General features: G+C 37.2%; 1 protein-coding gene across 1 annotated transcript; it reads right to left on the bottom strand.

Moving 5' to 3' along the window:
- Positions 1 to 252: 252 nt before the first annotated feature.
- Positions 253 to 8,305, bottom strand: LOC128210420 (DENN domain-containing protein 10-like). The gene is made up of 9 exons (XM_052914772.1): positions 8,252 to 8,305; positions 6,057 to 6,253; positions 5,761 to 5,880; positions 5,526 to 5,634; positions 4,417 to 4,534; positions 3,811 to 3,951; positions 3,144 to 3,211; positions 1,652 to 1,746; positions 253 to 982 (listed from the first exon to the last, which is right to left on the bottom strand). Exons 1-9 carry the CDS (start codon positions 8,289 to 8,291, stop codon positions 821 to 823), a joined length of 1,050 nt encoding a protein of 349 aa, XP_052770732.1. The 5' UTR covers positions 8,292 to 8,305; the 3' UTR covers positions 253 to 820.
- Positions 8,306 to 11,021: the final 2,716 nt, after the last annotated feature.

Genomic DNA, 11,021 nt, shown 5'->3' with positions numbered 1-11,021 from the left:
GGCCTGGTCATGACCAACCTGTCTAACAGGTTTGAGGTTCCTGGGCCCCAGTGTTCTTGTTATTAATCAGATATTCAGCTTAAGGTCACCACAACCTTGAATTTTGAACTTGACTGACCTCAAAATCAATCCCGCCAAACAAGTTGAAGATCTGGGATCAAGCCTTCTCAGTTATTGATTGGAAACAGATTATCTCTTGGCATTGACTAAGCTATGGTTGATTGTTCTTAAAAAACAAGTTGTAGGTATATTGAAAAATATATTTATTTTCTAAAATAGTAACAGATACACATCATTATTGCACAATACATAGTACATGTATATATATAGAACCTCTCTCAACTGATCACTTCTTAATCATTGTCACTGAATACAGTGACTTGTGTTTGTTTTATATTCAACATTCAAATAAAGGAACATCTATTTAATTAACTCCATTATAATATTATAACAAGTGTCCTTAAACAATTTCCAAATAAGTTTGGCCTGCTGTACCTAATGTTGAATGTATCTGCCTGTTCTGTCCTTGAATTGCTTCCTCATCTGTTCACTTTCCTCTCAATCATCTCTTAAATCCTTATTTACATCAGATGTAGACCAAACAATAACTCGCTTGTCTTCAATAACATAGAATATATATACATGTAGGTACATTCAGTAAAAATTAATTTATTTTGTTCCAGGGACAAAACTTAAATAAAACAAGGAAATACACAGAGTCATCCAACAACTAGGTATTGGGATTAGTGTAACATTTGGAATACCTCAGTTATCAGAGGCAGCAAACTGCTTTTAATAAATTAAAAATGTTATATAAATATTACAAAGGAACGAGTCCCTCACAAGCAGCTAGACTAAACAGGAAGTTCTCGGTTGCCGGGGGCATCTTTCGACTCTTCAATGTTTCTAAAGAGACTGTTCCATCCTCGTCTGCCAGCGACTTTAAGTTTGTCAGCAGTTCTTTAGTTTTTGTTGCAATTTCCTGTGACACAGATTTTAAAACTGTGATTACCTTGTTCATAATAGTACTACTTTTAATATATTGTGCTCATATAAATATTCAATTGGATCCTCAGGAAGCGCAGACACTACTTAAAACCTTATAGGATTACTTGTAATTACTAATTATTAGGTGTGTTTTTTTCCTTGAAACAAAGTTACAAACTAATTAGGGTAAATGGGCTATAAGCAAGAACTTTATCATCATGTATTATTGCATGTTGTTGCTTGTTGTTTAAAGGAGGGCACAACTCGACAAGTGTTTATGCCAGAAAAATGGGCCTTGTTGAAATTAATAATGATAATGTATTGTATTGTCTTTGGCAGAATGCGTACTAAATTCCAACCTTGAATGCCTTTTGAGATGTAGCCGTGGTTCAAGTTTTGCATGACACTGCTGCTGTTGCAAACACTAAGGCTTTCACAATGCACACAATAAAAATCATTGAAAAACAGACAAGCTTAGCAGTAATAGAAGATTGCAAAAGAAGTCTGTGGTACTGGAACCCATGTATTGCTTATAATACAAAACATCTTAGTATTGGCCCAGCAGTAACTAAGAACCAGTCTTTTCACCATGCAATATTATAGGCAGGAAAGGGTGCCATTAGCCATTTTGTTAGATAATAATGCTTTAGGATTATCATTTTACCTTGATCATATGTGGGGATGTGACCCCTTCCTCCTCAGTCAGTTGTACTATGGACAGAGCTATGTCTTTGTGCAGTTTGCCCATGGAAAAATACTCTGAAAACAAATAAAAAAGTTACATATTTTGTGTTTTTTACCTAAAATTTTAAAGAGAGAACTCAGCAGTCTGTGGGGACCACCCATAATATTTCCAGTCAAGATCATCATGACCTTTGTCCTATTGACTATAAAATCAATAGAGGTCATCTGCTGAACATGGCCTATGTGTATACCAAGTCTGAAGTCTCTACACCACATCATTCAAAAGTCATTGATCAGAAACAAACATGTGGCAACCGTAGGGACACTGAACAAAGTAAAAATAAAGTAAACACAAGAGATGTTTGTCAAACATTATGCCCCTTAGAATTAAAAGGGGTCATCTACAGGTCAGGCCCAACCCCCTAGTCATGTTTGATGATCATAGGTCTAGGCTTTGTTGAGATATCACTGGGAGAAGCTTTGTTACCTTTTTCATGTTAAAGGTCACTGTGACCTTGACCTTTGACCCGATGTAACCCAACATCAACAGGGGTCATCAACTGGTTAGGCCCTACCTTCCTGTCAAGTTTGATGACCATAGGTCCAGGAATTGTCAAGTTTGCTTTCAAGGTCACTGTGACCTTGACCTTTGACCTGATGACCCCAAAATCAGTAGGGGTCATCTACTGATCACACCCAACCTAAAAGTAAAGTTTTAGGGCCATGGGTGCAAGAATTGTTGAGTTATCACTCAGACAACCTTTTATCATCTAAGGTCAATGTGACCTAGACCTTTGGCCCGATCCCCTAAAATCAATAGGGTTTATCTACTGGTCAGGCCCAACCTCCAAGTCAATTATGAGGGCCATGGGTAAAGGCATTTTCGAGTTATCACTCGGACAACCTTTTACCATTCAATGTAACTATGACCTTGATCTTTGACCCGATGAGAGGTCAGCTACTGGTCAGGCCCAACCTCCAAGTCAAGAATGAGGGCCAAGGGTGCAGGCATTGTCGAGTTATCACTCGGACATCCTTTTACCATTCAAGGTCACTGTGACCTTGACCTTTGGCCCGATGACCCCCAAAAACAATATGGGTCATCTAATGGTCAGGCCCAACTTCCATATCAAGTTTGATGACCATAGGTCTAGGCGTTGTTGAGTTATCACTCGGACAAGCTTTAAAATTATTTTACCATTAAAGGTCACTGTGACCTTGACCTTTGACCCGATGAGCCCTAAAATCAGGGGTCATCTACTGGTCAGGCCCAACCTTCATGTCAAATTTGATGACCATACATCCAGGAATTGTTGAGTTATCACTCGGACAAGCTTTGGTCTACCGACCGACCGACCGACCGACATGCCTGTGCAAAGCAATATACCCCTCTTCTTCGAAGGGGGGCATAATAATATTATAAACTGTTATATTATATGACTTTACTGCTACAATTTGATAACAGGACTTACCTTTAGCATGCTGGGCCACACTTATTTGTCCCGATGTTCCATTGATGTACACATCATAGAGATCACTCCTGTCACAGACACAGATTGTAAATCAATTTATTCTAGGACTTAATTATGTTTGTATGTATGGTCAGGTCAGTTTGGAACAGTTTGTCTACTTGATAATTATTAAGACAAGAGAGTATGGTTTTGTCTTGTGGGAGCAAGTGTGGTGTCAACATTCATCCAAACTCAAAAGGGCTGAAACCATGTATCAGACCAGGAATGCCTTGGTCAGACAAGGTCATGCAAACCTTTAAAACCACAGGGTTTTAGTTAAGGTGATAAAATTGCTAGATTATCATCCCCACCCGTCCCAACTTTTTCCATCGCCCCTTTAATTGTATTGACTCAAATAAAAATGCTGAGCTAGGGTCTGGCTGGAAACGATGTTTATTCATAACATGCACATGTAAAAAAAAGAAGAGAATAATCAATTGTTACGATTGTGTTCATGGTTCGTCTAGAAACACATGTATATGGTCCCTTTATGCAATAAAAAAGGGATGAACACATATTCAATGGTGAAAAAAGAGGTAAAAATCAAACAATTAATGTGTTTCATGTTAGTTTGTTTAGAATTTACAATAGAAAGTGACAGGATAAATGTAGGAAGTTATCATTTTACCTAGATTCAACAGTGGCATCTGTGAATCCAGCTACATAATGACTGGTGTTCTGCAGATCTGCCAATTCCCCTGAGGTAAGTTCCACAAAAGGATGAACTATGGACCAGTTCTGTCTGTGCCACACAAATGCTGGAAGTGACCTGAAAAAATAACAGCATTTTAAATACCCATTCAGAAGCTTGTACAGTTTATCTGCTTAAATTTACAAAGGAAATAAGTAACAGATTGAATTGCTTCTTATTATCTAAGAACATGAGGAACATTTTTTTTTAAATGCTGTATTCTCAAGTATTTTCAATTTACCTACCACAATATTCAATAAATATTTTGAAAGTTGAAAACTTTTACTGCAATGTTTACAAATGGCAATATCATTAATTAATTATATTTATTATATTATATATTGTAAAACCTGGATATTTTATCATTCCTAATGACCTAGTCTAGTGTCCCAAAAGACTGTGTTGAAATAATCTGAGGATTGACCAATGTTTAAAATATGGTAATTCTCAAACAAATCTGAATTAAAATAATTACTACTCTTTTATTTTTATTTTTAGATTATGCAGTAAAAAATACATCAAAATCTATGAATGAAGCCGAACCTTGTAAATATCATCAACTCATCCAAAGAATGTGGAGGGAAATAGACAGCTACCCTTTTCTTCAACAACAGTGCCGTGTAGATCAGTATTGCCTCCAGGCCAAACATCTCAACTATACCTGCAATTACCCGTTTAAATATAATCATGCCTGTCTGCCATATATATTTAACATACCGGTATGGTTAAAATCACTGTTATAACATCTATGTGTATTTTTGATTCAGAACTTCCATTGTTTAATAATCTAGTTTCATTGTTAGGTGACCTAGATTTATTCAATTAAACTATGATTTTTCCCTATGGTATTCTTTAGAACGCGTTTGCCAAGATTTATTTAGAATATTCTCGATTTTGTTATTTATTTATTTTTTAAATAAACAAGATTCTTACAGAATAAAATTATTTGAAAGTTTTTGAGGATTTTTATATTATATTCTTGATCATTCTATTTGGTATATTTGGGTAAAATCTAAGTTTCTATAAAAGTTTCACCAGTGCTGATTATTTTATATCTTGGATTGAATTAAATTATACTGTGAGGATTACATTTAAACCTTTCGTGGGTATTCTGAAAGTGTAATGTCGGATTTAAATAGTGCTCATATAGTGTTTTCAATATTTTGTGTGGATTTACATCTATGAACTTAGTAGTACAAATAATTTATGTCTAAAAATATAAAATAAACCTCAAAAGTAAAAACTGAACATTTTTTCAAGTTTATTTTATGCTAACTTTTAAGAAAAATATCCATTTTTTCTAAATAAAATATTGTAAGAAACACGATGCTGTGACATCATTTTAGTGATGTCATTTCAATTATTTCCAACCCAGCAGAATAAATGCTAGCTTATTATAAGCATCATGGGAACCAAAATCTTTGAGATAAAGAGCAGTGAAAATATCAAAATTAATATTTTCTCAGCATTAAAAGTAACAGCAGTGAAAAATAAAATGATATTTGACTAGATAGAAATAAGTTATCGAATATACTTTTCAATTCTTAAAAAATGACACCTTTTAGTCAGTGCAATGGGTTGACCACTTCACATAATTAGCTTCTACCTTTAATACATTACACTGCATTTGGTTAAATTTAATCTAATTTTACCTAACAAGTTGGAGTTTGCATAGGCATGTTTCACTTGGAAGTCTTGATTTGAAAATCGACCATTCTCATCCCCTGTCCACTTTCCTTTGGTAACCACTGCCAGATATACCTATTGAAAAAAATAAAAAAGGGTTTAATATCATAAGATTACAAGACACCAGAATGTCATATCAAACTGCCAGCAATTTTTGACAAATTTTGGTCTGACTCGTTATTTCAAAGGTAAGCTTTTCACCTGCAGAATTGATGTAGGTGTGCCTGTCTTGCAGTATTGAGATGCTGCGACTCTGCACAATGCTTCATACTTTTCTGGGTTGAAATCTTTAGCCATAATCACCAGTGAAAAGGCCTTTACCTGTTAACATTCATGTACAGTGGTTACAATATCCTACACTTTATCATGAAAAGGAAATACATTGTACTATTTCTTCTTATTTTACATGAATTATCAGAACATATGAAGATATAAGGTGGCTACCATGTTTTTGAAGTGAGCAATATTTGAATTTAATGTTAAGCTTCAAACCATACCTTTGGAAGGTTGTCAGTTTCTTGTGTTGTATGGGTGTATATGTAGTACCACTGTCTGTCTGTCTGGTTGTAGAGAAATGGAAGTGCATGCTCTGATTTGGATGACAAGCTGCACTTCCTCATGAACAAGTCCCTCTGGGCTTCTGTTACGGACGGGTAAGACCATGTCCACAGTGTGTCATCATTGGTATCTTTCTCTGTAGGCAGTGAAGATCATAAGGTCATACTTATAAAGAAAGACCGTATATCTATTTTTTAAAGCTGTTATAAAAATTCAGAAAAGCGCATTTGTCCCATATTATCATGACTTTAATGAATTGTGTTATGTTTATAAATCTTGGCCATTTAAGATATTGTTGGTTTATTTTGAAATTAAAATGTGTAGTGTGTGTCAGAACCAGCGACCGAGTAAGCTCATTTGTTTAGAGTGGCAAGCTTCTGTTCTTGGGAGCCTGGGTTTGAGCCCTACACCAGTCACACTTTTCCTCCAAGGTTTACTTAACTAGAGTCTTAAGTAAAAGTGTGAGTGCCAGGATCAGCCTCAAAGGTTAATGGTGGAGAAGTATAGTGTATGTAGGTAAGAACTGACTGCCAAGTTGGTTTGAGCACCATGTTCGTGTTAAGGAATTCGTGGGTTTGAGCCCCACAGTGGGCACACCTTGTCTCAAGGGATTTCATTAAAAACAAGAGCTGTCGTAAGACAGCATGCTCGACTACGCCGCTTTGACTTATTATAAAATAACTTTGCACTTACATGGTAAAATATGATTATAAACCTTTATTATCAATTCCAAACCTAAAATACTTCATTAAATACAATTTCAATATCCCCCCCACACCCAATTTTTGCACAAGCCCATGTAGACGTTAGGGATTGGAAGAATCCCGTATAACACATCTATTATTTTAGACTATTCCTTGCACATAAAGTAAATAAGCATCAAACAAATTAAGAGTTAACGGTGTTTTTTGTATTCCCAATTTTCAAAACCTAACGGTAAGTACATGAAATAGACAACAGTTTAGTCTTAAGTTCACTTATGCCAAACTGTTAGGGATTAGAAGAATCCCGTGTTAAACGTCTATTAGTTTAGACTACCAGGTTTCAAGCTACACACTGGATTTCAGACCACCAGGTTTCTAGTCCAAATAATTGTACGTTGGCGGATTTTTTTTAGATTTTTGATATGGCAAATCCTTCACGTACAAATTGTTAAGTATCAAAAGTGGGTAGTTGTTCCAATCAGGATTCCGGGTTAAAGCATATAGAGTCTATAAAATATCATAAAACAAGAAATATTACCAGATAATGTTATTTTATATTAGTTCCATACACAAAAAATAAATATCCAACTTATAATTATGAGTTTGACGGCTTTTCTTCATTTCATTCTGTCAAAACATAACAATATATACATGAAGGGCACCTGCAAGGCTTCAGGGCACAGTTTTAAATCGCTCGGAACATTTCAGCCATGGCCGAGTTGTTACGATTGTATAACGAGGTCTATCTCGAAGCTTTGTCGGAGGAGGCCGAGCTATTACGATTGTATCGAGTTGTTCCCCTTCGCATAATTGTTTTCTGTGTCAGTCAACTTTCGTTATATTGGAAAGGTAAACAACTTGTTTTAATGCATTAAATGCTTGTTTAGTGCAATATAACATTTCACTTACATGGTAAAATATGAATATAACTCTTAATGATCAATTTCAACCATAAAATACTTCACTTAAAACAATTTCAATATTTTTAAAACACCCCCGTTTTTTGCACATTCCCGTTTAGACGCTAGGGATTGGAAGAATCCCGTATAACACGTCTATTGTTTTAGACTACCAGGTTTCAAGCTACACACTGGCCTATTGTCCTCCCTGTTTCACTTTATACTAACAGATATATAAATGAAACAAGGTTTTTAACCAAAACAAAATGTGTTAGAGGTTCAGGAACATTGCCTAGTCAATTGAAGTTTGTAAGTTCACTACTTTTGAGTCTGAATCATCCGAAATATATTTTGTCCGAAAACTGTACACTATTCTAAAAGTGGGTGGTGCCACCGATCAACATCAGTTATAACGTGTGTTTCAAAATAAATTGGGAACCGTTTAGAGCACAAAGCAAATATGGAATATCTAGCATGTTTTATTGATTTAAAAAAAAGAAAATACATCAAAATAACGAACTATCACACTACCAATCAGTCCACAACGCAACAAGTCGCAGAGAGCAGCCATTTTAAAGAATGACAGACAACAGTTATTCATACCGAAATGGTAGCAGATAACAGTTTTGATTTGAGCCTCAAAGAGGGTGGTCTTTCGATTCAAATATTGCTTATTCTTTCTAATAATGAATATTTTTATGAACAGCCTCAATGCTGGGAGATGAAACGTGTAGTCAATGAATCAACAGTAGTGTATATTATGTATCAATGTACTCAAGACAGTTTCAATTTTGTCACCCACGTCAAATCAATAACATGTCATTGTGTTGTTTTTTCTTGTAGCTTGCTGTCGTCACAAATCACTAAATGCCGCCGGCCGACGTTGTAAATGCCAGTTTTCACTAAATATCGGCCGGTGGCAGGACTACGGCAGTTACGATCGGCCGGCGGCAGTCGGCATTTTAGACGTTGCCAGCAAGCAGCTGAGATTTTAAGAAAAAGTTAAATTTCTGGCGACGTCGTGGCGATTTTTTCTATTTTTGCAAATCGGCAGGTGGCGGGGCGGGCGCATTTTTTGTTCGCACGGTGGCAGGCAAGTGGCATGCGGGGCGCAGGGCGATTTTTCCTCCACGATCGAGACCTCAAGAGTCTACAAAAATCGGCCGGTGACTGCTAGAAACTAACTGCCACTCTCCAGCACCCGGCCTGCCACCGCTCTGCCACCGACATGCCACCGCCCGATTTCAATATATCGGCCGGTGGCAGCGCGGAGGCTGGGAGGCGGCAGTCAATGTCGGTAGGTGGCAGGACTGCGATCTGCCGATTTCAGACTACCAGACATTAGTTTATAATGAATTGACTATTACCATACATAACAGTTCCCATGGCGTTCTTAATTGCACCAGATCGACTAAGAGACTTAAGAATAGCGGAGTTAAGATGGCGGCTTCGAAGAAATGAACGAAGACAGCAGTTTGTTCTTGCTGCGGTCGACCTTCCTGTATTTTTCTCTTCGGGGCTGGCGCCTTGCCCTTTCCCTTATTAACACTGACCTTCGACCGTATATTGTGATGTTACAACTTTTACAACTATGAGAAATCAAGACCACAAGGTATGATTTATATATCAACCGAAAATCGGCCTGCCACCGTCAGATTATCGGGCGGGCGCAGAGCGGTGGCAGCTAGATCGCTCAATCGCCTGCCGGCGGCAGTTGTAAATGGGCTGTCCCCCGCCAGGTCGCAGGGCGGTGGCAGTTTAATTCTAGCTGCCGCCGCCCTGCCACCTAATTGCCACTTGCCGAATATTTTGGGGTGTCACGTTTCCCGCGAGCCTTGAAACCAACTGCCGTCGACAGGCGGCATTTTGTTGGCAGTTATATGTGACTGCTCTCAGCGATGTGAAAAATATCGACCGGCGGCAGCCAACATCACGACTCTGCCAATGTCTAAAATCGACCGGCGGAATTTAGCAATTGTGACGCTAGCATTGTAATCTGCTGTTCAAGTGTTTCAATGGCATTTTTCAAACGGTTTCAGCTAATTGTACTTGGACAGCGCTGATGGTGCTAACGAACGGACTGATAGCAGTTGTTGGTAGCTCATCTATTAGAAACGAAACAATAAAAAGCAACAAAAACTATGTGTATTTAGCAAACCGAAAATTAACATACAACATCAATTAGCAATTAGCACATTGCCATACAATATAATAAGATAACAAGAAGAACAATAACATATTTAAAACAGACAATATCTCTCTTTTTTGGAGAAAAGGAGAGTTTAATTCAAGTTGAGCGGCATTTCTGAACGAACACCTTAAAAAGGAATAAGTGTATATGGATTGCGAAATGATTTTAAAAAAATGTTTTATACATTTTCACCTTTTTCAATGATACAAAAGTAATATACTTATTTCTCCAACTGAGTAGCATCAGCAGTAGCAGCAGTAGTAGCATTGATCGAAGAAATAGTTATAGAAGTATCAGCATCAGTAGTAGTTTTATAGTAGTAGCAGCAGCATTAGCAACAGAAACCGTGAGTACCAATAACAGTAGTAGTAGTAGCAGATACATGAATCATATCAAGAAAAGTAGAAAATTCAAATATTATACATGTAATGAGATCATTAAAACTTAAAACATCTCTTCCTCGTATACGACTCTGCCTGTACATTACAATCATGGTTTTGTGTTCATTTATGTTTGAGGTAAATATTCACATATAAACACACTCAGTTTTGTCTATAGATCAAGTCTTGCTTGTCCTCTTCCCTTTCAGAGTCTCGAATGATTCCAACCCTCCCCAAACCGGAAGTGGAATCAAAACTTTACAAATCGGGCACGGGAAGAGGCCATTTCGACAATACATATGGACGTGCGACTTTAAGCACTCGAAACAAAACACGTGGTAACAATTAATAATCTTCGGCTCTCGGAAGGGATGGCGGCACAGCGTGCATACCCAGTTGCTAGGGCCGCGTGGTCCGCCACCGAGCGCCTGATGTGCCATCTATGCGGTCGGGTGATTTTATTAACTGAACACTTTGTTATCCGCTGGCGGAATCACACTTGAAAAGATTCAAGTATTATTTTCTAACGATATACCAGAAAGTGTTCCTGTTAGGATAACTTTTTTGTAACTAATTCGATGTGAATGCACAATAAGTACGTATGCGTTATACGTACACGCTTAAAACACAAGTTCAACCTTTCTTCAATTGTTCGCAGTAATGGAAAACAATGGTATCTGTATTACACTATTTTGCGTCCACGTTTGTAGAAATACTCGAATATAGTTCA

This window comes from Mya arenaria, chromosome 12 (genome assembly GCF_026914265.1).
Source record: "Mya arenaria isolate MELC-2E11 chromosome 12, ASM2691426v1".
In the NCBI taxonomy this organism is placed as follows: domain Eukaryota; kingdom Metazoa; phylum Mollusca; class Bivalvia; order Myida; family Myidae; genus Mya; species Mya arenaria.
Note: the sequence above shows the minus strand (reverse complement) of the source record. Positions and strands in the feature narration are given on the sequence as shown.